At 40.1% G+C, this 23,677-nt stretch overlaps 1 protein-coding gene across 1 annotated transcript in view; it reads right to left on the bottom strand.

The window, feature by feature from the left end:
• SCFD2 (sec1 family domain containing 2) overlaps positions 1 to 23,677 on the bottom strand; it is a 204,022-nt gene that overhangs the window by 178,469 nt on the left and 1,876 nt on the right. The window contains exon 2 of the mRNA XM_074866190.1: positions 16,034 to 16,202. Coding sequence (XP_074722291.1) covers positions 16,034 to 16,202 — 169 coding nt within the window. The remainder of the gene's footprint in view (positions 1 to 16,033; positions 16,203 to 23,677) is intronic.

A 23,677-nucleotide genomic window follows, 5' to 3' on the forward strand; every position in this document is an offset into this window, starting at 1 on the left:
TGAAGGAGGTTCGTCACTTGCCAAACCCACCATCTTAAGTTTTATCAAACATTCCCTTGATCCAAGCATCATGTAAACTTGTAAGGACAAGCATCTTAACCACAGTCCTGTTTCATGTTGATCTAAATATAGATGCATTTTTTTATATATATATACACACACATATATATGCTGTGATACACATACAAGAAGTTTTTTGGCTTCAGAAAGCCAAAAAGTTTAACATACACTTCAGCATCCATGACACAGAACAACTTTACTTGCTAATAACCACATACGTGAGACAATGCAGCTGCATGCGGAATGATGTTATTGAAAAGTAATGCAACTCCACTCATAGCCACTTCCAGTATCAAAGAGTAATAGTGTAAACCAATGACACCAGTGTACGTTAAACCAAAATAGAAAAATAATTCAAGATAGCAGAAAAATAATCTGTGGACTGTATTTTACTACAACAAAAATCAGCACAAAAGCATGTGCACACACACAGAGTATCTGAAAAGAAAATTAATTTATAAATCCTCTTATTCTATTTATATAGACTAGTAATACAGAATTTCTGTGTCAGCTTAATATTAGAACAGTTGCTTAGTGAAACATTTCTTTAAAAACATTCAGAGCTTTTTTTGCATAGAATTTACTATATATATATATAAAAACAAACTGATATGGTCAGATTCAAGAATCCTTTAGACAGCATTTTTACAATGTTTCATCTGATTATAGACAGCCAATACAGCATTTTCCTGTGTTAAAAACAAAACTACACAGTCCAGCGAATAGTCTGGGGAGCTATGGGTTCTCATCACCTTTGTGTTCTGTTTATTTTAGCTATTCCCAAGATCATTAATATCCACTTGAAACTGTAAACCTCAAGGTCAACCATAAGGAAGCAATATAATATGGAGTATTCAACTAGATTATATGCTGTGAAACATTAAGGCAGTTTCCTTAAACTACACTTTTTCTTCTTTCTTATTAATAGAAGAGATAAGAAGATACACTTCATATTGAGCCAGAATTTAATTTGGAGGATTTACAGAACGACTGGTAATTCCTTTTATATTTACTAACTGTGGCTTTCTAGAAAATGCTATGTAATCAGAACAAAATGAGTAGAAAAATATTCATCAAACTTTCCACAGATGGAATAAAAATATACCCCAAAAATTGTAATACTGTCTAAGTATCTTACCACTGCCACAAGCAACATAAACTCCGAAAGCTAAGTCTTGACTGTTGTTAAGCTATAGCAGTGATGTGTTATATGTATAAGCTTGCGACAAGCAGCACTGAGTACACACAAAAGCCTTACAAATAAATACAACAGGTCTCAAGATCAAGAAGGGTTTGTTTGTGGACCAAACATCAAGCAAAATCTCTGCAACTCCTGGACTAACTTACCTCTTACATAGTTACCTTTCTGCAGCTGACGCATGCCAACACTAACAAATCTGTAACGTGAAGATAAACCAGATCTCTATTTGTAACATCAGAGGGAAAATACAAATTGTTGTCCCCTACATGTGCTGTGGCATCCCAGTGCAGTACATCAAAATCTGTAAAATAAACTGAGTGAGCAGAAGAGGCTGACATTGTAGGGAGAAACTGCTTAGATCAGGACTCTTCATCTTCTCCAAACCACCCTGTGAAAAGGAGAACTAGGGCTTAATTCCGTAACACCTTGTTGACTGCAAATTACAAAATTATTAGAACTCTGAATTGCGTTACTGACTAGTACACCAAAGCTCCCATTCACTTCGGAAAATTTAAATTTAAATATAACACTAATGCACATATACTGGGAGTCATGTAAGCAAACAGTTTTAGCTTTCCAATTTCATAGGGCAGCTGATACTGCTACAAGATTATTTCTTCAGCAGCTATCAAATGTTTTGTCTGGAAGAGAGTTCCTCTAAACAAGTAAGGCTACTCCTGCTGAACTACTGGAAAAAGAAACAGCACGAGCGTGAAATGACTGGCAAAGGACCAGACTCTCCCTAAATACATTTCTGAAGCCAGCTCTATTCACATTCTACAAAACAGACTCCCAGTGATGTTTCACACCATTATATGACTACTGTGCAAACTGCAATATGTTTTCTGTCGTAATGCTAATGCTGAACGATGTTACTCGAGGAAACAAAGGCAGGTTTGGGAAGGTAAGGGATGTAAGAAAAGGCACCCATGCAGAGCTCTGGCTGCTCACCAGGCGGAAGCATGAGTGAAAGAGAAGTCATTCGAATAGCCCTGAAACAGAAGCCATGCCTGGAAACTGCACCAACAAGAAACAGATCGCCTTTGCCTGAAGTCCTTTTATGACATGTAACTTATCAACTTCAAGAACCTCTGAAGTCTAATCTTGCATGATTATTATCCTGGAACTAAATGCCTCTGGTTGTCTTAAAATACATGAATTTCAGTGTCTCTTTCAAAACTTGGATTATCTCAAAAACTTTACTGAAAGTCAAGTGTACCAATAAAACAGGGATTTTATTAATCTTTGTTAAGGATTCTTCTTTTTGATCTACAGCAAGCATACTTACCAAACACAAGGTTTGATCATTTCAACCCTTTCTGCTGACACCCTAAACAGAAGGAGCTGGCAGATTACTGAGAGAGGAGAGCAAGGAAGATGCATCTCAGGAAGGTAGGGCTGGTTTTGACAGAGGCTGACTTGATGTTTAGGTTTTACTAACCCTTGAAGTATTAAATCCCACTAAGCTCCATCTTGTACAGAGACATGATTTTGAACATGTTCTGTGCAAACAGAAAAGCAAATTTACTCTCAACCGGGCAAAGAGTCCTAGCTCTAAAATGTGGTCAGCATGCCTCAAAACATTTTACCTCCATCCTTCCTCTAACCCTATCTGTTCCTTTTTTTAATTACGTTATTTAACAATACAGAATACATACTGTTATCATTTTATCCATTAACCAGCCAGTAGGGTTCCTTCCCTTCTGCATTAGCTTCACACCAGCCATCACTGCAGAACCTTTATTACAGGCCACAGAACATTTACCTACCGTAAAACTTTCCCATTATTCAAACAGTAGTACAAAAGGAGCTCTTAATTATGCTGGCACTGGGGCACCCAGTGGATAGCTATGCATCATACTTGGACTTGCAAAAATAAGTTCCAGGTCCAAATCAAGGGTAGTGTTGTCACATGTTGCCAGGCATCCAGGACTAAGCTCTTCTGCATTGACTCAGCATGGGACCAGCTCTAGGAGTGCTCCTTCCTCTTCTTCTCCTGCCCCCCCGCCCCCCAAAGTAACACATTATTTGGAAGTCTTCAAAGATTTCTCAAAGGGGCTCCTGAAGAAAGGTAAGATGCATAGCCTGTAATAGCATGTGAAGTCACTGTCAAGTAGAATTTTTATTTTTTTTTTTTAAAAAAAGGGTTATTCCAGCTGTCCACCACCATTCAAAAGCAGAAGCAGCACCTGATCTTTAGACCCCAGGCAACAACTAAAGGCAGGCTGATCCAAATAAACAACCAAGCACACCATAGCAATTGGAGGACTGCTGGAAACAAAACAGCTGACCATCCAGATGAACACTGAAGTCAGTTTGCTTCCTTCAAGACAAACAAAAGAAAAATCACTGAAAAGTGAAATTCTTTCTGTTGAAAGTATTGCCTACTGCGACCTGACCCACCCACCCTGTTTTCCAGTTAACAGATGTGGATATACAGTACTTCACAAAGTAAAGGGAAGGCTTGATGCTGAAAGGCTTCGGAGATACACCACAGACCTCTTGGTCACTGTAATAAAGCAAACCTTAATCATTTCAACATTACCCCAAAATTCACTCTTGCTCCTTTAACAGTGGCCAAGCTCTGCAGGGGCGAAGGAAAAAAGTGCACACAAATAATTTCTTAAAACTTTCTAATATTCATAACCATCATTTACTCCTGTCTGAGTTTCAACTGGCTGCCTTTTAGTCCAACAAAACGGTTCTGTAAAATGTTTCATTCCTACAAGCTGCAGGACAGCTTACACAGAATGCCAGACCGAGTTACTGTTCGAATCAAGTAAATTGAAAGCTTCTGAGTAGGATTGTGTACACTACAAGGTATATCAAAATTCTTGCCAAGCAGCTCTTTAAAATGCATATATTAAAGAGTTACTTGTCAGAGATTTTAATTTAGTTTTTGGACAAAGCAAATAAATTATGCTAAAAACAAAGTCTGATCCTTGCAACATATGTATTACTTGGGAATGCTACATGTAACATAATAGGTTACTTTAGAGCATTCTGTTCTGGGTTTTAAAGCTATTGCATAAGGTTATTTTAATAAAAATGATTCCAGTGAAAGAACAGTTAGTAATGAGGTGCTGACAATTGAATCTACATTCAGGGATTGCATTCGAGTGCCAACTCCACTTTTACAGATGCACTTGTTAGTTGTCCAATAGATGTCCTCAAGGCATGTAAAACCAATATATTTTGGGTCACATTTGGCAGCAGAGATAGATGAGACAAGTGAAAACATTTACCAAGAACACATCTGAAGTGTGTTTTTCTTATTAGAGAAATGTAAGAAAATAAACCCAGATACTGAGGAATGCCAGAAATTCCCTCTCCTTAATGTTTTTGATTTACAAGGCCACTTTTTGGTAGTCCTCTTTGACCTACCTCCCTCATTTGCTGGCCTAAATTCTTGAGTTACTGATGCAACCTCTTGACTAGGCCATTTTGAGGGCTTAATGTACAGGAATACGTCTTAATCACAGAATGAAAGACAATCGTTTCCATAAGTGACTCAGTTACCACAAAAATCATTGCTTATGAAGTATTATGGCATAGACTAGTTGAAATAGTCAAAGATACTCTTTATGAGTTGAGAACAAGTACTCAAGTAAAGACATGGAGACCCAAAATAAATAGTAAAAAAATAATCTGGAGCAGACCTTACATCTTAAAGACGTGTTGTTTGAACATGCAGGGCCAAATTCTCTGCTAGCATGTTGGTAAAAACAAACTTCGATCAACTCAAGGGCTTGGCCCTGCATTATCTTACTTATTCCCCTCTCTTACTTCAAAGTAGCATATTTGTCATAGTTTCAATGCAAACCTAGAGCCCTAGCTTCTTTAGATCTCATGCAAACCTAATATGGCCAATTCTAGCCTTCGAAACCAAACTGACAGCTCTACAGAAAGAACAAAGCTCCAGCCTCAGGCTTTCATTTTTATAACCATTTCCATACTCTGGCTGTTCTGTCATAGAGAAGAGATAAGGACTTCTGTCTACATTGCATATATTTACCCTGTGTTCTGGATATCTTCTCACAATCCCTCCCTGATACACTTCTGCCTACCACAGAATGAGTAAGGAGAGCAGAATGTTTGAAGCCATGACATGTTCCCCTGTCATTAATAAGAACTGCAGCTTTTTCTGTGGAGGTTATTTTCCTTTTTCTATGGGGTAACTGGAGCTCAAACAGCCACGTGCAGCATACACATTCAGTGCGTGTTCTGTGGCTGTTTCCAGTAACTGAAAATGGCTCAATATGGGTTTCTTTTTCTGGTTGCTTATTTAAGTAAGAGATTTAGGTATGGTCATAAAACTTTTCTCTCCCACAGTGAATGGAAATCTTTCCCAGTTGAAGATCATTTTAGAAAATACATTCACAATCTATGGAAATTAAGTGGTCCTTGGTGTAGCATCGTCCAGAGCCTGCAGAAGGACCGCAGTTCATCAGGGCATAAAAACTGGCTTGGTTTGGTCAGTTTTCACAACCACTTCTGAAACTGTGAGCAGCTATAAAGCAGCAAAACCCATTTCAGCATCTCTTTGCTACACTTCAGGAAAACAAGATGCACAAAGAGGTGAGCGCTGGAGCTAGGCATTATGAATTAGAATCCAAAGATCTGCCATCTAAATAACAGAATAACTAAAATAACTAAAATAACATCTAAATAACAGAAGCCTTGCTAAGTATTATATAGCCATGCTAAATAACAGAAGAGGAGGCTGGATTTTTGGATCAACTACAAAAAATTAAAATCAATAATTGTGTAAGTATTTATCTATATAAAACCAAAAAAGTATTTCTCCATGCACAGATTCTGTCTGCCTTCCAGAGTAAAAGCATCTTTAAGCTCTGCCAGGTAAATAGCTCACTTCACATAAATTTTAGCCTGTGTAAACTTTGATTCCTGTTTCATATTAAGTTTGGAATCATACAAGAATCCCAAACATATAGTCAAAACTTGCAACCAAACCTGCTGCCAACAGATAATAGTTTCCTTCCCAAACATTGATTTGCCATCTAAATGACAGGCTGTCATTTGTTCTTCTCATCAGTCTATTATGGCACATTTTTCTCCATTGTAAGATACAGCAGGCTTACTTTATAGTACGAGAATGATAAACTAAAACACCCCTCCAGGTCACTCAGTCACTCTCTGCTCTGGCAATATGGCTGAACAGCAAACGAGTAATTCCACAGTATGCAACAAAGCCAATGCATATCACTGCATTTTAAAACCTTGTTGCTGAGGTAATTCAGGAGGCAAACTTGAAGGCAGGTAGCCAAGCAGAGTGAGAGCTAGTCTTAGAAAAATCTCACAACGTCAGCCAAAGCAACAGTTACTGGGAGATCGTACTATAACACAAGAAAGATCAGAGCTCACTTTGGAGATTCATAAAGTCTACTTAAACAGACACAGTCTTTAAGCTGCTATTGAACTCTGAATACATCTGCAGGAAAATACACCATGGTCATACCAAGAGAAAAGGGGTTTGCAAACTTACACAGGGGAAAAAAGAAACTCTCAAAATTCACAAACAAAAGCATTAAGGTAACAAGAAAGGGATGTCAGTTTTAAAAGAAATGCTGCAGACAGCCAAAAAACCACTTCCCCTAAGCAACATAAAGATCTTCCCTTTCTGCCCTGACTGCAGACATCAGTAGTTACTCTTTCTGATAGTTAATCAGAAAGAAATCTGTCCTTCTTTACATCTTGCAAGGAATGTACCTGCAGAACAGAGTGCAATGCTAACAAAGAAACAGTGAGAAGATAAAACTAGCTGAGAGACTGCACTCACTGAATTTCCTTACAGACATTAAGTTACCTTGCTGTGCTAACCAGCTGAAGATACAAGTACTCAGAGACCTCTTGATGGCTGGACAACATCTGGGTAAAACTCAAATTTATCGTGTCTTCCCATGGGCAAAGGAAAAAGTCAGAAACATGGGATTTAATGACAGCAGACATTATCAGTAATGACAATAGAGATTATCTTGAGAATAATACAAATACAGGGAGTCCTTCTCCAGAAGAACTAAAAATATGTCTTCAAAAAATTAAGCATGAAGGGTTCTGGATTTTGCCATTTTCAACTAGCAGATTCTACGGGCAACAGCATCTTGTATCTCTTGATCCTTGCACTCTGAGGATGGCTATGTGAGTGTCAGAGGGCCCAGGAAAAAATGTGAATTCTGGCTGAAAACTTTCATTAGTAAGCCTGGGTAGCCCAGACAAACAGTGCAGTTAGAGATCCTCAAAGCACAAGGAACCAAGTCTTGAGCAGCCCAGCTTCCCACAAGCCCCAGAAGTCCTTTTTGTGGACTGAGAAGCACAGATAAGGAAGAACTGCCCAGCTTATGCCAAGAACTTGTCAGCCCAATTCATTCTTTATCTCAAGGAAAATAAGCTTCAAGCTTCCTCTTATCTAGAAGAACAACTTCTAAGGCTTCTGAGGCCTGTCATAACCAGTGATTGAAAAAAAGAGTGGCACCTATTAGGCAGGAACCAGATGAAGAACCTTCATGCGATTCCTCTCTGGTTACTTCAACAAACCTACTACTGCAGCAAACCAGGGTTTTGCAGAGCGGCAGCGAGGTCTTCTAGCAATGCTATATGTTACACAGTGCAGGCGAGCCAGACCTCTTCCCACAATTTTCCACCCTCAGCACACCCCTCTCACCCCTTCCTTTCTTCCGTTTCAAGGAGGTCCCGTGTTGAAAGGATCCGGGCAAATACACACATTTATTGTAAGATATAATAAATCTTATCAGTTTGTTCATTTTATCCTGTGGCAACAGTCAATTATGTTCATTTGATTCAGGCTAGTTTGAAACTGAGCAGAAAGCATCTCCTGGAAAGCTTGTCTTGACTGACAAACCCCAGAAGCTGATGCAGCCAGAGCTGTTATTCTCAACAAGAAGATGCCTTGAGAAATTTCAAACAATAAGGAAACTTGGAACAGGCCTCGATTCAGGACTGTGTTCTGAGGCTGTATGAGTAAAATAAAGTGGTGAGCAAGACGACTGTCAGTCCAGGAACACGGTGGCAGTGGGGGATGCTGCGTTTGGGGCATTCATATACTTCCTGATCCACCACTTACAAGAAGCATCTCCTGGCTGGATTGCTGAAAAGGCAAAAGGTATCAACAGAAAAACCTTGTAAAGCCCAATTCATCTCCCTGAAAATGGACCTCAGTGGTACAGCATGAGTTCTAGAAACACAGGGCTGGGCTGTAATGTCTTCTGTCAGTGGTAAAGGAAAATTTCAGGGGTTTTTTTAAGGTGATGTGATGTCTGCTTTTCATAATCCTGCAGTTAAGACCTCCTTTTCTCTGTAAAAGTGCTGCTCACCTTGTTCAGAAAGGCAGATAGAAAAAGACTGTACATGAGTGCTGGCTTTTTTTTTTGGTTGGTTGGGGGGTTTTTTTGTCTTGGGGGATTAAGTTTCAGTTTAAAACAATCCTCAAGAGCAGAGCTCAGCAGGGCACTGCAGCAGAGGCAGGAGTTCGGGTCCCGGGAGAGCTAGAGCGCGCAGCTCCCAGCAGGGGGAAGCGTCCAGCAGTCAAAAAGCTGGAGGAGCACCCCAGAAGCAGGGACAGGCAGGGACCCCCGGAACAGGCAGGGACCCCTGGCAGCACCCCGCTGCTGCTGAACCGCCACCAGCATACAGGAGCAGATCCAGAAGCAGTTTACAGCGCACAGCTATCCCTCTTCCCATCTGAAAGAGCCTTGCCATCCATCCATTGTTTTGGTTTACCCTTCCTCCTCTACAAGACTCTCAGTGGATATGAAGCAATATAGTTGTGTCATCTGGATTTTCTTACTGCAGTATTAACATTTCCTCTTTAATATTAACATTCCAGAAAGGAAAATTACTCCAATTTATGCCGTAAATTCCCAGCTCATTCAAGAATAACACTGTCCCAAATTACCTTCTTATTACAAGCTTTTATAAACTTATCCACGCAAAAAAAGTTGTGGGGCTTTTTTAAAAAAATTACTGTCTACAGCTGGCATAAAGGAAATACTTAAAAAAATAAAATTAAAAATACCACAAAGATCCAAGAACCATCCCCCCAAAGCTTAGTTTGTAATTAATTCAACGTTAAGAAAAACACACTCTGATATCCTTCAGATGCTTGTTCTCCACTTAAAAAATGAAACAAAAATAAAATCAAGAGAATAGAATCAGCCATTCAAAAAATGTACCCAGCTTAAAAGGAGACTTTAATCTCCTTTCTCATTTTAATTCTTGCTGCTCTTTTCTTTGCCATACAAGCACAAATAATCTTTCATTTTAAATTCACATCATGCATGATTGTTCAAAGAATACTGCAACAGCATGTTTTCACAGAGATCATTGGAATTACTGTTCCATCAGCTCACAGGAAAGGGGGCCTGCAAGATACAACTCAAAACAGTCTCCTCTCCCCAGTGCAACAAAGCACTGTGGGTAGGAGTGGGAAGGACATAGTACTGAAGAAAGAACAAATGGAGATCCTGCCTTCAATTGTGCTGACACCTTAACTCCCCACGCAATCATTTTGTATCCTCCCCAAAGACCAGAACCCTTAGGATTTTCTGCCATGTGGTCTGCAAACTTGTATCCTGAGAAACTCCCTGTTTTACCGGTTTAAAAAACAAGTTCCTTGGACAAGGACTAGGAGAATCTACAAGAAAGGCAGAAAGGACGATCCAGGAAACTATAGACCTGTCAGTCTGACCTCAGTGCCAGGGAAGGTCATGGAGCAGGTTATCTCGAGTGCCATTAAAAGTCATATAATGGACAACCAGGGGATCAGGCCTAGTCAGCATGGGTTTATGAAAGGCAGGTCCTGCCCAACAAACCTGATCTCCTTCCATGACAAGATGACCCGAATATTGGATGAGGGAAAAGCTGTGGATATTGTCTACCTGGATTTTCAAAAAGCATTCGACACAGTTCCCCATAGGATTCTCATAGAAAAACTGGCTGCTCATGGCCTGGATGAGCGAACGGTCTGCTGGGTCAAGCACTGGCTGGATGGACGGTCCCAGAGAGTGGTGGTCAATGGAGCTAAATCCAGCTGGCGGCCGATCACAAGTGGTGTTCCTCAGGGCTCAGTGTTGGGACCATTTCTGTTCAACATCTTTATTGATGATCTTGATAAGGACATAGAGTGTATCATCAGTAAGTTCGCAGATGACACCAAGTTCAGCAGGAGTGTCAATCTGCATGAAGATAGGGAGGCTCTACAGAGAGACTTGGAGAGATTGGATCGGTGGGCCAACGTTAACGGGATGAGCTTCAACAAGGCCAAGTGCCAGGTCCTGCACTTGGGCCACAACAACCCCATCCATCGGTACAGGCTTGGGGAGGTGTGGCTGGAGAGCTGTCTGGAAGAAAAGGATCTGGGGGTTCTAATTGACAAGCAGCTGAACACGAGCCAGCAGTGTGCCCAGGTGGCCAAGAAAGCCAACGGCATCCTGGCTTGTATTAGAAACAGCGTGACCAGCAGAAGTAGGGAGGTGACAGTCCCCCTGTACTCTGCACTGGTGAGGCCACACCTGGAGTATTGTGTCCAGTTTTGGGCACCTCAATATGAGAGAGTTATCGAGGTGCTGGAGTGAGTGCAGAGGAGGGCAACGAAGCTGGTGAAGGGCCTGAAGAATAAATCCTATGAGGAGAGATTGAGGGAGCTGGGACTGTTCAGTATGAGGAGGAGAAGGCTGAGGGGAGACCTCATCACTCTCTACACCTACCTGAAAGGACATTGTAGAGAGGTTGGTGCTGGTCTCTTCTCACAGGTGATTAGTGACAGAACAAGGGGGAACAGCTTTAAACTGCAACAGGGGAGGTTTAGACTGGACATTAGGAAAAAAATTTTCACAGAAAGAGTGGTCAGACAGTGGAATAGGCTGCCCAGAGAAGCAGTGGAGTCACCATCCCTGGATGTGTTTAAGGGTCGTTTAGATGAGATGTTGGGGGATATGGAGTAGGGGAGAACTTTGTAGAGTAGGGCTGATGGTTGGACTCAATGATCCCAAGGGTCTTTTCCAACCTGAATGATTCTATGATTCTGTGATTCTATTCTATGAGAGGAAACGGGAGCAGAGAGAAATTAAGTGACCTGCCCAAGATCATGCTGCAAGCTGACAGCAGACCCAGGACTGGAATACAAATCCCCTCACCTTATGGCCCTCCTCTGCGCTCAGGGTTGTCCAAATCCCACCAATACCAGAAAAGCACCACAGCATCACATCATGCCCAAAAGCAAGGGTGCTGCTGGAGTGGGGCTTTCTCCTCCATCCAAACCATAACCGTTTTAGCACTTGTAAACAAAAGAACTAATCAGTCCAAAATAGGAATAGCAACCTCAGAATTAAGGAGGACTAGGAGAAGTAAGTATTTTCAACTGTCGTTAACACAAGACATTGAGATTTTACTATTATATCTCCAGGAATGATCTCATTTTTAACCAGCTCCCTCCAGCACACCTCTCCTACAAAGACCTAAGGAAAGATTTTGCAAGTGCCATGTTTCAAACATCTGGCCTGCATATCCATGCTTTCTGCATCACACCCATCAACATGATCACCTCATTCTGAACTTGTTTTTCCCCCCAGTGTAAATCCAGATGATGTAGTGGCTCCATCTGCTTTGTCAGAAGTGCCCAGACACCTCAGCTATATTGCTCATTGATTTGTTTTAGGCATAGCAGCCCAAACAGGAAGGGTGTTATGTTACAGTTTTGCATCTTTATGGGAAAATGTTTTTAAGAACCCAATGGTTCTTTGTATATTGCATTAAATGTATACATATTTTAAATAAAAATCTGGCCTTTTTATGAGATTTTAACACCACACTGAATTCCAAGAAACTTGCAAATTCCAAAGACTGGAGAAAGGAAGCAAGAGTGGAAAAACAGGCAAGAAATCTCTATTCAGCAAGTTCTTGAAACATGCACAAATGAATTAAGTATTCAGTTTATTCAGCAAAATATGAGAGCACATCAGAAGTGTCCCTGGATAATAAAAGAGTAGACTAAAAAAGAGCAAACATACATATTTCTTCAGTTGCCCACAGTTCAGTATCACATAACTCTATACTTCTTGTTCTCACATGCCACAGACCTGTGGCCAGGATGCAGGCATCTGAACCCTGATTTGGGGCTTCAGGGAGCCCTGGGGCCTCCACACACCTCAGTCCCCAGCTTACAAGAGGTGGAAAACAGCAAAAGGTAAGCCTCCATCAAGATAAACCCATTACTGACAGCAGGATGCTTCCACATGATATACTAATCTTAAAAACACAAGGTAGGTGCTTTGAGAAAGAAAGTGGCCAAAATGTTATCAAATGGACAGGATGGATGGCTCACAAACACAGAGAGCTTGATGTTCATCCAAGCAGAAAATTCCTAGAAGCCATGTATGCTTACAATACGAAGCTGAAATTTGGAGGAATTACTTCAAAAACACTGTGTGGGTTACCAAAATACAAAGACCAGCAAGAGAGCTGCAATCAATACAATTTTTTTAAATTACCTCTGCCATTAAGCTTTCACTACAATTTCCACTTCTATTATGCATCATTTGTTTGAAAGGACAGGGTGGCTACTGTTTTTCTTAATCAGAAACCAACAGTTCTGATCAAGAGTGGATGTCTTCAGTTTTATATCTAGAAACTGTTTCTTTTATATATATATCCATCTGTATATAAAAATGAATAAAATATTTTGACACAGTTATCAAAGAGCGTAACTCAGCTAACATTCACACTGGAGCAGCAACATGTCAGTGACTACAGTAGGGCAAACAATTACTCCACAAGATTTTTAAGGCTAAGACTAATAAAATTAAGAACTCCAGAATAGATTTTTTTTTTTTTAAAGAAATTCCCTTCCTCACAAAGAGAGCACCTTCAAAGTACAGTAACTTAGGCAGCATATGGCATTTACATTTTCATCTAAATCTTTAAAGCAGCCCATTATTTCCTTAGATTTGAGAAGAGAACCCTGCTTTATTTCACCACACCAGCCATAAATTATTCATTAATTCTGTTTGCTAACTCTGTAACTGAGCCCAGATGTTTCTGCTGGAGAGGCATTCCATAAGAAAAGTTAAATATAGCAAGCTGTGTGGAAAGAGCAGACCTCTCTCTCCCCCCACCACAGCATGCTCAAATATTACTTGATAGAAAATAATGAAAACATTTGAAAAATATTCTGAATATGTGAGTCTGAAATGCCACAGTCTGATCACAAGATTTCAAGCAAAAGAGCTCCCACACATTATATTTGGGTGTAACTGAAGTTACTGGTCCTGTCTCTGGGAAAGGTGCTGACACTTTCACTCGCCAGAGTAAACAGAAAATTTACAAGCAGAGGAACACTCCTTGCAGTGCATCATTTACAAATACAAATCAAGACTTAAGTTTTCAATTACAAGAAACACTTCCAAGACAACCATGTTGATGAAGAACTGAGAGCATACTAGGGAATTTCTTATGGAACTGACACAGAAACTTACTGGTGGGAATTTGAAATCAGCACTTCAGAAGAACTTCAATCATTTTACACTAGCAAAGATGATTAATGCTTACATTTATAATCCAACACCAAGAACACAGTCCTGTTAACAGAATGGAAATTACCACTTTCAGCCACCTGTTCAGACATTGTTATGGTTTCTAGTACTCTTCAGCAACTGTCTTAAGCTGGTTTGGAAACGCCTATTTTAAATTAGAAACTATTCCTAATCATTATGTAATAGGAGAAAACATGAAAGACACAGGGTTGAACATTGTAGACCCACATTCTCTGGAATGTGGAGACCACTCTCAGGCATGCGACACTTCTTCAGTTGTGAACAATGATCAGGAGAGACTGAGAGGTCATCTAGTCCTTTTGCTTTGCTCCAAGACAACGTCAAGCCTATTTAAACCAATATTGGCCTAATATGATCTTAAAAATTTCCAGTGTAACAGATTCTGTAGAATGACTTGCAGAGGGAGGGTATTTCAGGGAAGCTGTTATTGACCACTGTGGTAACGACACCACTGCCTTGGTAACAGGTATCAGCTGCTGTCATCCAACTTTGCTGCACTTGCACCTGGTAGCCAAATCCTGTTGCTCTTTAACTACTTGTGTCCATAGAAGACTTTGCAAGATATGTTAAGTCTAACTGTACTGTTAACAGGGAGCACCTTCCCACTAGCTAGCAAATAGGCAAACAAACCTTGGTATACATACTACTAGCCACCTTAGAACACAATAAAAGTATGCCAGCTGTTCCTAAAAACATTAATATATGACTGAAGTCATAATTTTAGCATGGGAAGGCATACTAGCACTAGCTTTAGGCTCCTCAATGTCAATGAATAATGGAGTGATAGAACAGGTCAACAATCTCAAGGAAATAAATATCTTTTTTTTTTTTCCTAGTCCACGACACCAGAAATTTTCTTTATTTCTGGTAGCTACTCAGAGTTAGCACAAACAACAGCATGTCTACCATGGGCAACGACTTCTTCATTTTGCAGTGTAGACAGATCTTAAGGACATCTCACTTCTACTTCAGAGATCAGCTGGAAAGCAGCCAATGAGAAGAAAACCAGAACAAATTTTATTTAAAGTTAGACACCCCAGCAGCAACTTACAATTGAGTCCACCTATATGAAGAAATGTTTCCTCTCCAACTCCTAGGGAAGAAGAAAGTTATGCAACGTGAAACCTAGAAACTGGACCCAGTTACAGCACACATGGGAGATGGAAGATGACAAAGGATCTGAAGGCTCTCAGAAAATAAAGACCATATGTTGGAACAGTAGAAAGTCTTCTGTGAAATCTTTGTAGGGGAGAGAAGAGGGAATAGCGCACAGGTGTGAAGGAGTCAGAGCCAGAAGAATAGGAACTACATTAGATAGCCCATCTTGAAAAATCCTTTTCTAATATATGGAGGGAACATTACAGCAAAAGAGAAAGAACTTTTAATCAACTTTGTACGGCATGAATTTCTAGAGTGCTGCTGAGCAAAATTTTTTTTGTGAAGGGAAACCAGCACCTGGTGTATTTCCTGGTTTATGCATGGTAACAGAAGCTGAGGGAAAGTTTCAGCTCAGACAACTAAATTTAGAAAATGAAACATCAAATCTGATGCACTTTACAACCAAAGTCTTAGATACATATTATACATAGCTAAGTACAATTTTTAAAAGTTACTGCTTTTAGGTTGTCCTTGCTTAAGCAAAAACCAGGCCCTCATGAAGCTGTCTGTATACCTAAATTTGTGCCTAATTATTTTTCTCCACGGGTATTGTGTTTGAAAATGGGGATAAAACCTTAAATTATCAGCTACTCTAACAAGAATTAAGCATGCAGCTCACTTTATATAATTATAAAGAGGCTTATGGGAAAAGGAAGCCACACTTAAGACCTACCTGTTTGTATGATCTGTTACTTAGGCAGAAAAAGAAACGTCATGAGGAAGAATTATTGGCGTTTAATCTGTACTGGTATTTAATCTATTACTGTAATCTACAGCAATTTAAACAACCCAAATCTAAAAAGGTCCTGAGAATCTCCCACTGTTAGGAGTCTTATATGGCCCGCTCACTTATTGCACACATACAGGTGATTATATTCCAGCAGAATTAGGACCAAATGGGTTTTTGCTGTAAGCTTGATTTTTTTTTTCTTTTAAGAAAAGACTTGTTCTCTGTTCATGTTTTCACAAAGAGATGACAAACATGAATTCAACAGCTTAAAAAAGGAAAGAAGAAAAGAATGTTTACTTTGGTTGTGCTAAGCAGCCAGGTGCTATAATACTGCAAGTTTCATCTGTAGTCTGCAGTGCTGTAAGTTCCACCATGTTAACCATCACGTCGGTCTTGTGGCCAGGAAGCTTGGGAAGCACAGAAAGTATCTTCTCTGCAAGATTGTCACCATGATGACCAACTGCTCCTGTGGGAAAAGACAACCAAAAATTGTCAGATACATAACTAGAAGAAAAAAAAAAACCACACAAGGAATTGAGAATGAAATAATAACCACATGTTTTGGAGAGAAGGTCACTGGTAGTCATAACATCAAGATCACATTTAGCTTTTCAAAGATATTTTTCTACAAAAGTAAAATTAATTTCTGCAGTGTCTGAAGTTAAAAGCATTGATAACATTTCAGAAAGATTCATTTAAAAAGCATAAATTAGACTTAGTTTTACTGCTGTTAGATATTCACTGATTTTGCACTTAAACATGCAAAATAGTTCTCTTTGCATTAGAAATTTGTTTAAAAAGATTTGCAATGGTTATTAAAAAAAGCAGGCAAACATTTACATATACATACTCAGATGCAAACTATACTTTTCTACCTAAACTAATAGGACTGTGTTTAAAAGGGCTGTATGCAAGTTGCATACATAGCTACCCAGATAGGCTAGCATAATATTAAAATAAACAATTATCAGTGACATGCCACCATCAAGATCATCGCTTCTAGATGGACTGAGGGCAGCTCAGGTGAAACCAACATGAAATAACTAAACCAACCCAAGTTATATAGTATAAAATGTCAATTTGACCATGTTCCAGGAGAAACTCCAAACTCCAGTTGGCATGTTTTCTTCAGTTCTCCTGATTTCAAACACACATGCTCTTCTTTCCATTCATGAACTCTCAACACAGGCGCTACAACCAACTTACAAAATTTTAAGACTGTGAGCCAAGCCAAAGCATAAAAACATGACACACACTATAGATGAAAAGTCAGAGAGGGGGACCGGAAACCTTACTGCCTTTAAGTCAGGAACAAGTTGGAGGTATTTGTATTCTGCCACTTTAGCTACGGTTCAGCTATCACCACAGGGCTGGACAGCAGTGCTGAACTTCGTATTGTTCTCCTGGCTTTACTCACAGGAGAACAGGGACTTCTGAAGCCACCATTGAGAGGCAGGAAAAAGATCTTTCAGGCTATAGTCCCACTCTATCAAAGTCTGTCCATGTGGCACCCTATCTGCTCTCACTTTTCATCATTTCCAAAGACAGAGGAGGTCCGTTTCAAAACCTGAAATAGCTTCGCATGCTCCATACATCCATCAAGAACATTAGTGGGGTCAGATTATTAACTGCTCTTGGATAAGGTTGTCTCCAGCATGTCTACAGCAGCCAGGTATCCATGCTGTAAAACCACCTCATGGCTTATCAAGTATTCTGAATTGTAGTTGTAAAGAGAAGCAAGGATGAAAAGGGAGGAGAAAAGTAACATCAAACTCCATGCTGGCAATGCCTCTATCCACAGAAGACAAGGAAAGCACACATGTCTAGCATGTGGTGGTACTGCAATGTGGACACCTGGCCACTCAGCTGGATTGAGATTACCAATTTGTTTCATCAGAGATTGTAATAGTCACAGAATGAGAGCAACTTTCCTTTCCACAATCCCCAGCCAGATTTAGACCACTGAAGTACAGATGAAATGAACTGGGTTGTCTTTGCGACTCCCTACGCCATCTGCTCTCCAAAATATCTCCATTCTTCTTACTAGGTCAGTCACTTGTCAGCCACACTGCAGTTATCAACGCTCATGAAGTTACAGACGTGGAAAACAGATGGTAATCTTCTGAACCTCCACCCCCACGTACGGGAAGCAATGTCTATCTCTCCACACTTGCTGCACGTGAGCAACGTTTAGCTAGACAAGACATTTAGCTAAACTGGGAACACCTCAAATGCAAATAAACCCACGTTAATTATTAACATCCCTCCTTTCTACTTGGCATAGGAGGAAGTGTCAGCATACTCAAGTTGCTTCTACCAGTTGATCAGCCAGTGCCATCTCAGTCTCCTTCCACAACTGTTACTCCTTGGAGGCTCCCACTGGTCCATAGGTGCTAATGTCTTTTGTTGTGTCTCATCAAATCAATCAGAAACCATCTCCTGGAGGTTTTAAAAAAATCACTATCTCCCCTGACCAACTACACAAATCAACCAAGGCTGGAAAGACAGTTAAACCTCACAAGACTAGGACAGGAAATTACAAGGAGTCACTTTTCAATTGCACTGACTTCAGCAGCGTGTATGGGACTGGTTTCCAGCCTCTCTCATCACTGTGGAGGACAGTCAACAAGCTGCTCAGCAGGTCCTCATGACCAGCGGTGTTCAAGGCAGCTGGTAGTTTTTAATGCTGCCAATGTGCACACAGATCAGGCGTTAAAGTGACAAGGAGAAGCTATCTGACCAATGCAAAATAGGAATCTTCATGCCAGGCTAATATCCAGCCTTGAAGATACAGGAAAATCTTATGTATCATGCTGTTCTAATTTTACTTTTTCTTCTCATTAAGTTACAAACTGAAATACATGACATTTGATACAGGTTGCAGCTGACACAACTGACAAAGCAGACCAACCAATTCTTTTAACAGCAGCCAGGAACTCATCAACTACACCTCTCCTTCCCTCAGAAAGGCAGCAATGACATTCATATAAGAAAATATTTTCCTAAGCCCATTACGAGCCCTGTATCACACCATTTGTACTCCAACTCTTACGTTCTCCTACTGGTTCTAGTGTCTGATTCAAAAACAAAACAAAGCAAAGCAGATTTAAGGGGCAATTGCACATCACAGAAGCAACATGAGAGCTTGGGCAATGGGAATACTTTAAAGTCAGTTGCTAAACATGAGGAGCTTGAATTAGAAAGCAGTTCTCCTACAAAGGCATTGCTCACTAGCCAACAACTAACGCAGCTAATTTCTACAGGGGGCTTTTCCTTCAAAGTTTAAAACATAAGTTGGTGTGCACCAAAACAGAATGCAAGGCATATCTTGACCCTACTATCAAGCTTTCTTAACATCTGCTGTTTTAACTAATTTGTAGATTATTTCAGGACTAGTGATTTTCAAAAGATACATGGACAAATTCATCCCAGTTTTCATGATGTTGCAGCACTGCATGCACACTCAATGCTTTTCTGAGTAAGATCACCACTAGGAAGACTTTACACTAAAGGACTCTTGTGGGACAATTCCTATGATGCAACTTTCTTAGGCAATGCATCACCTCAGTGAGGGCAGGGTTTAAATTATCAGGAAGCAGAAATATTTACACCTGTTCCCTTGAAAGAAGCTGGATATTTGGAGCTCCAGTTCCAAAGCTTATCAATGTCTTGCCATATTCTTTCATCCAGCATTAGCTTAAGCTGACATTGTAAAACAGTGCTTAAAAGCAGCCTTTTGTGTTCCCATGAACAACTGTCCAGCATTCAAGGCAAACTACAGCATTCTTCTGCCTTGCCAAAAGACAAATTTACATTCTCCTTTGTACAGACGAAGGAACATCAAAGTAGTCCCACTATGCTGGCTATTGAATGTTTAAAAAAAACCCAACCACTACTACCAAAACCACCACCACCAAAAAAAAAAAAAACCTAAAACCTTGTAGTCCAGCAGTAGGAGCACAGAAGCCCACAGACAAGCACAGCAACATCAGAGTGCTGCCATAGAAGTATGACAGATTCCCCATCTCTCACAGCCAGCTGTTGCAACATATGTAAAGAGTGGTAAATTTGGAGATAAGAAACACTTAAGCATCTGCTCAAGGCTCATGTAATTTCCAAGTCCCCTGCACTGACCTAGCCACCCGCAGTTTTCTTCAGATAGGCAAAACTCATTCCATTTGCTTATCTTTGTAAAGCCCCTATAACAAATTTAACATCTGAAACACTTGAAAACCTATTATAAAAATTTGTGTGCCTATTCCACAATAGAAGGATCTTTACAAACCATGCCATAGCAGAGGCTGCACCCTGACCTGCAGTACTGAGATGACACCACTTGAATATTTTCAGCTGCCATCACTCCTCACAGCCGCAGTCTACAACCTCAAGTAACCATAATAATTTAAGCATCGGCTGCGTCTTGTGTCAAAGCCACAGCCTGGTTCATAAAAAGGGGACTACTGTACTCTACAGACCTCACTATTTATGTTTTCAAGGCCTCAGCTTATATGGTAAGGAAGAAAAAAACATGGCTTTGTTTCCTTTAAAAAGCCATTAGTGTCAATCCACCAATGCATCAACTTGGAAGATGCTGCATCAAAAAGAGCATGAGTAAAGCACGCCAAATTGCAAACATGAAGATATAATGAAAGAAATAGACAATTACAAACAAACAGTTTAAAACTAAAATAATCAAAAAGAGATATTAGTCAGAACCAGACTTTACCAGAAAGGCATGGGCCTAAATTAGTCTTTACTCTCATCCTCCTCTATGAGTGGGATTATGCAGTAGGACGATTAAGGCACACCACGACTTTCTTATTGCTGTGGCTGCTCCCAGGAACTGAAAGGGAATGATATCTACACTTCATTGATGAGCGCCTGAACTCTGCTTTTTGTGTCTGTTAAAAGGCTGAAAACATTAAAAACAGCACAAGGGTGTGATGGAAAGATGATGCCTGGCTGATAGAGAGGGAGATGGTACAGAAAGTTAAACCCTGAGTTTGCAGCCTTGGCTGTTGGGGAAAACATTCCTGTCATTTTGACTGATACATGTAAAAGTGCTAGAGGAAGATAAAAGTGCTGTTGCTGATGGCACTGAAATATCCAACTTCAACAACACTCAGACAAAGGTTATTATTCAAAACTATACATTAAGCGCACAGGCACTCCCCTGCTATTCTCTGTCTTTGCTCACTGTATTGCCTTCCAAAATCACCTGCATGTACCAGAGGGTTAGAACTCACTATCCCCTGTGTTTACAACAGCCCACATCCCAAATGCTGCAAAACACCAAGAGACTGGAAGGAGAAACATGTCAAGCTGTTCTGAACACCAATATCTGAAAGGTATCAATGAGCTTAGGAATGAAAAAGGCAATCTAGGAATCTGGAAAAACTGCTTCATAAAAAGGTGTGAATGCTGGCAAGGTGGTGACTAAGAAACACATGGAAGGAGCATGGGGTTACAATATGGTATCACAATGCAAATATTTAGGGGCACAAATATTAGAGAAGAAAAATAAAGAGGAATTAAAGTACCATAGTTAGCTCTGAGTTTAACCAGTGTCACTTTATCAGAGCACCACTCTAGCTGGGAAGATTTATTCTGCTTTTTAAAGCAAAGGTAGTGAACTTTAAAACAATGAGGAGGCAAATGAAAGCATGCAGATTAGGGACAGCACCAGTAACAAAGTTTTATACAATCAGAATTCAAGAAGTGAGCACAAAGGCTAAGCCTGTGATCTCCCCAGGGCATAAAAACACATGTTCCACCTTCTGGGGCACTGCTTTATCCATAAGATCCTACACTGCAGGGATAGGCAGTATCCCTGCTATCCCCAGCTGCAGCCGTGCCACTGCAGTTGAGGGGCAGCAAAGGCCATAAAAAGAAGATCCCTGTTACGGTTCATCTGAATGTCCACACAGGACAAAAAGAAGAATTATTTATCTTAATTCAGTATTCTCCTCTCTATTCATTAAATACAGCATGCATAAGTAATGCTGAACACAAAAGCAATAAGATTATAAAAATTACTCAATAGAGCTCAATCCAAATTTTAGAGTAATAGCTCAGAAGAGATTCATGGAACCTAGAAAGCTAACCTAGTCAGCTAGGTGCCTTCTGATTCTTTTGATAGAAAAACGTGCCATTTTATGTGTGACTAATTTTTTTAAATAATTGTCACAACAAAGATAATACAGTTTCTTGACGCTGGCACCAGGGGTTCTTTACTAAAGAAGTATTAAGTACATTTTAGTAAGTTCTTTAAAGTAGAAAGTTTTAATATTTAAGTACCAGTATTTGCCCTTAGTTCAGTTGTTTGCAACTGCAGTGCCAGAAAAGGTACTTTTGAGACATTTTGATTTTTATTATTAGAAATCAATTGGTATTACTGAAAACTATTTGTTATTCTAGCCTAACATCTTCTTTGCTCTAGGTAGGCATGGAACATGAGCCAAAAATAAGACATCAGTTAGTACAGTTACTTTAGACATCATCTAGAGCTACCTAAAGCTGTATTCCATTCAGGTCATCACGTCAGAAAATATTTGCCTTCTGATAGCTTATTCAGAGTGATTCAAAGTCACCTGGTTCGAAGCAGTAGCCTGACTTAATCAGAGCAGCCCAGCACCTACCCCTGAACTTCCAGGGTTTTGTGGAAGTGTTGGAATATGAAAGCATTCTCATAATCCACAGATACATAACCATTTCTCATATCTGCAGCCCACATGTTGGACAAGATTCAGTTATCAATAAGACATTTACAAATCAAATCCAAAATCTTTCATCTTTAGAGACGGGAGATTTAGAGTTGTTTGAAATGAGCTGCAAATGAGAAACTCTACCTCAATGACTTCTATGTGCACTGAGCAGTTATTTGAAAAGAAATTATTTATTTTTACACTGCTCACTGCAAATACATATCACAGCTTGAAAAAAAAAAAAAATCCAGTGGCCCAGTTGCCAATACCAAGCCGGAAACTTGCAGATAGGAAGCTTTAGCTTTTACAAAGTGTAAGGCTGAAATTCAACAGACTCCTTCACCCAAAGGCCAAGCAGTGGAGTTGGGGGTAGGGGGCAACAGGATAGACTATATAAAAGGCTGAATATACCTAAGAAAATTAAGGTTTCAGGTTCAACCTAATTCTGCAATTTCCCACCTCTTGACAACTGATTTCACAACTTAAATGCTGTTCTTTTTGTGTTCTTTTTACTGTACAATTTCTAGTAAACCAATGAAACAAATCTCACTGTGTGGCACTAAATTCAGGTCCATATAGTCCTTTACCTCTGAAATGCACTAGATTTTTCTTCCTTCAGTTTGCACTGTACTTCATGGCAAGAGTATGGTATCATGTCCAAAGCACAGGAAGGCTTCAATGAAACTGTCAATGAATTCTAGAGACATTTGTTGGTAACAAAAGAATGGTTGCATGAAGAGATCTTTGTTTCAGTTACAGATACTGAAGAGAATAAATTCCTAAAAAAACGAATACTTTAATTTCTCATTCTTACTCGAGCTTTGATGCATCCACTCCAAAGCTGCCCCACCACAGCCCTGATGTTTTCTCCAAAAAACCTTCTCCTACTGACATACAATATCCCAGACTTCACTTCCCAGATTTAAGCTGGTACGAATTATCTCTCTTCATGCCTCCTCAACAGTCTCCTTGTCAGGCAGCTCTCTGTCACCCAGTTTCCAGTTCCTTGTTTTTAACTCTTCCCACTACCTGAGTGCACAAATCCTTGTCCAGTTTCACTGGTTCCCACCCCAAACAGGCACTCCTCTCTCAGTTTGATTTCAACACTCTTCATCCAAGTCCACTCTCCTGCAGTCTTCCCAGCAATCTTCCCAAACCACAGCACAGCATTAACTGCCCAGATCTATAGCCGCTCTTCAGCACATTGTTGACCACTATCAACCCTGCAGAGCAGTGC

Source organism: Strix uralensis, chromosome 4 (assembly GCF_047716275.1).
Source record: "Strix uralensis isolate ZFMK-TIS-50842 chromosome 4, bStrUra1, whole genome shotgun sequence".
NCBI classification, from domain to species: Eukaryota; Metazoa; Chordata; class Aves; order Strigiformes; family Strigidae; genus Strix; species Strix uralensis.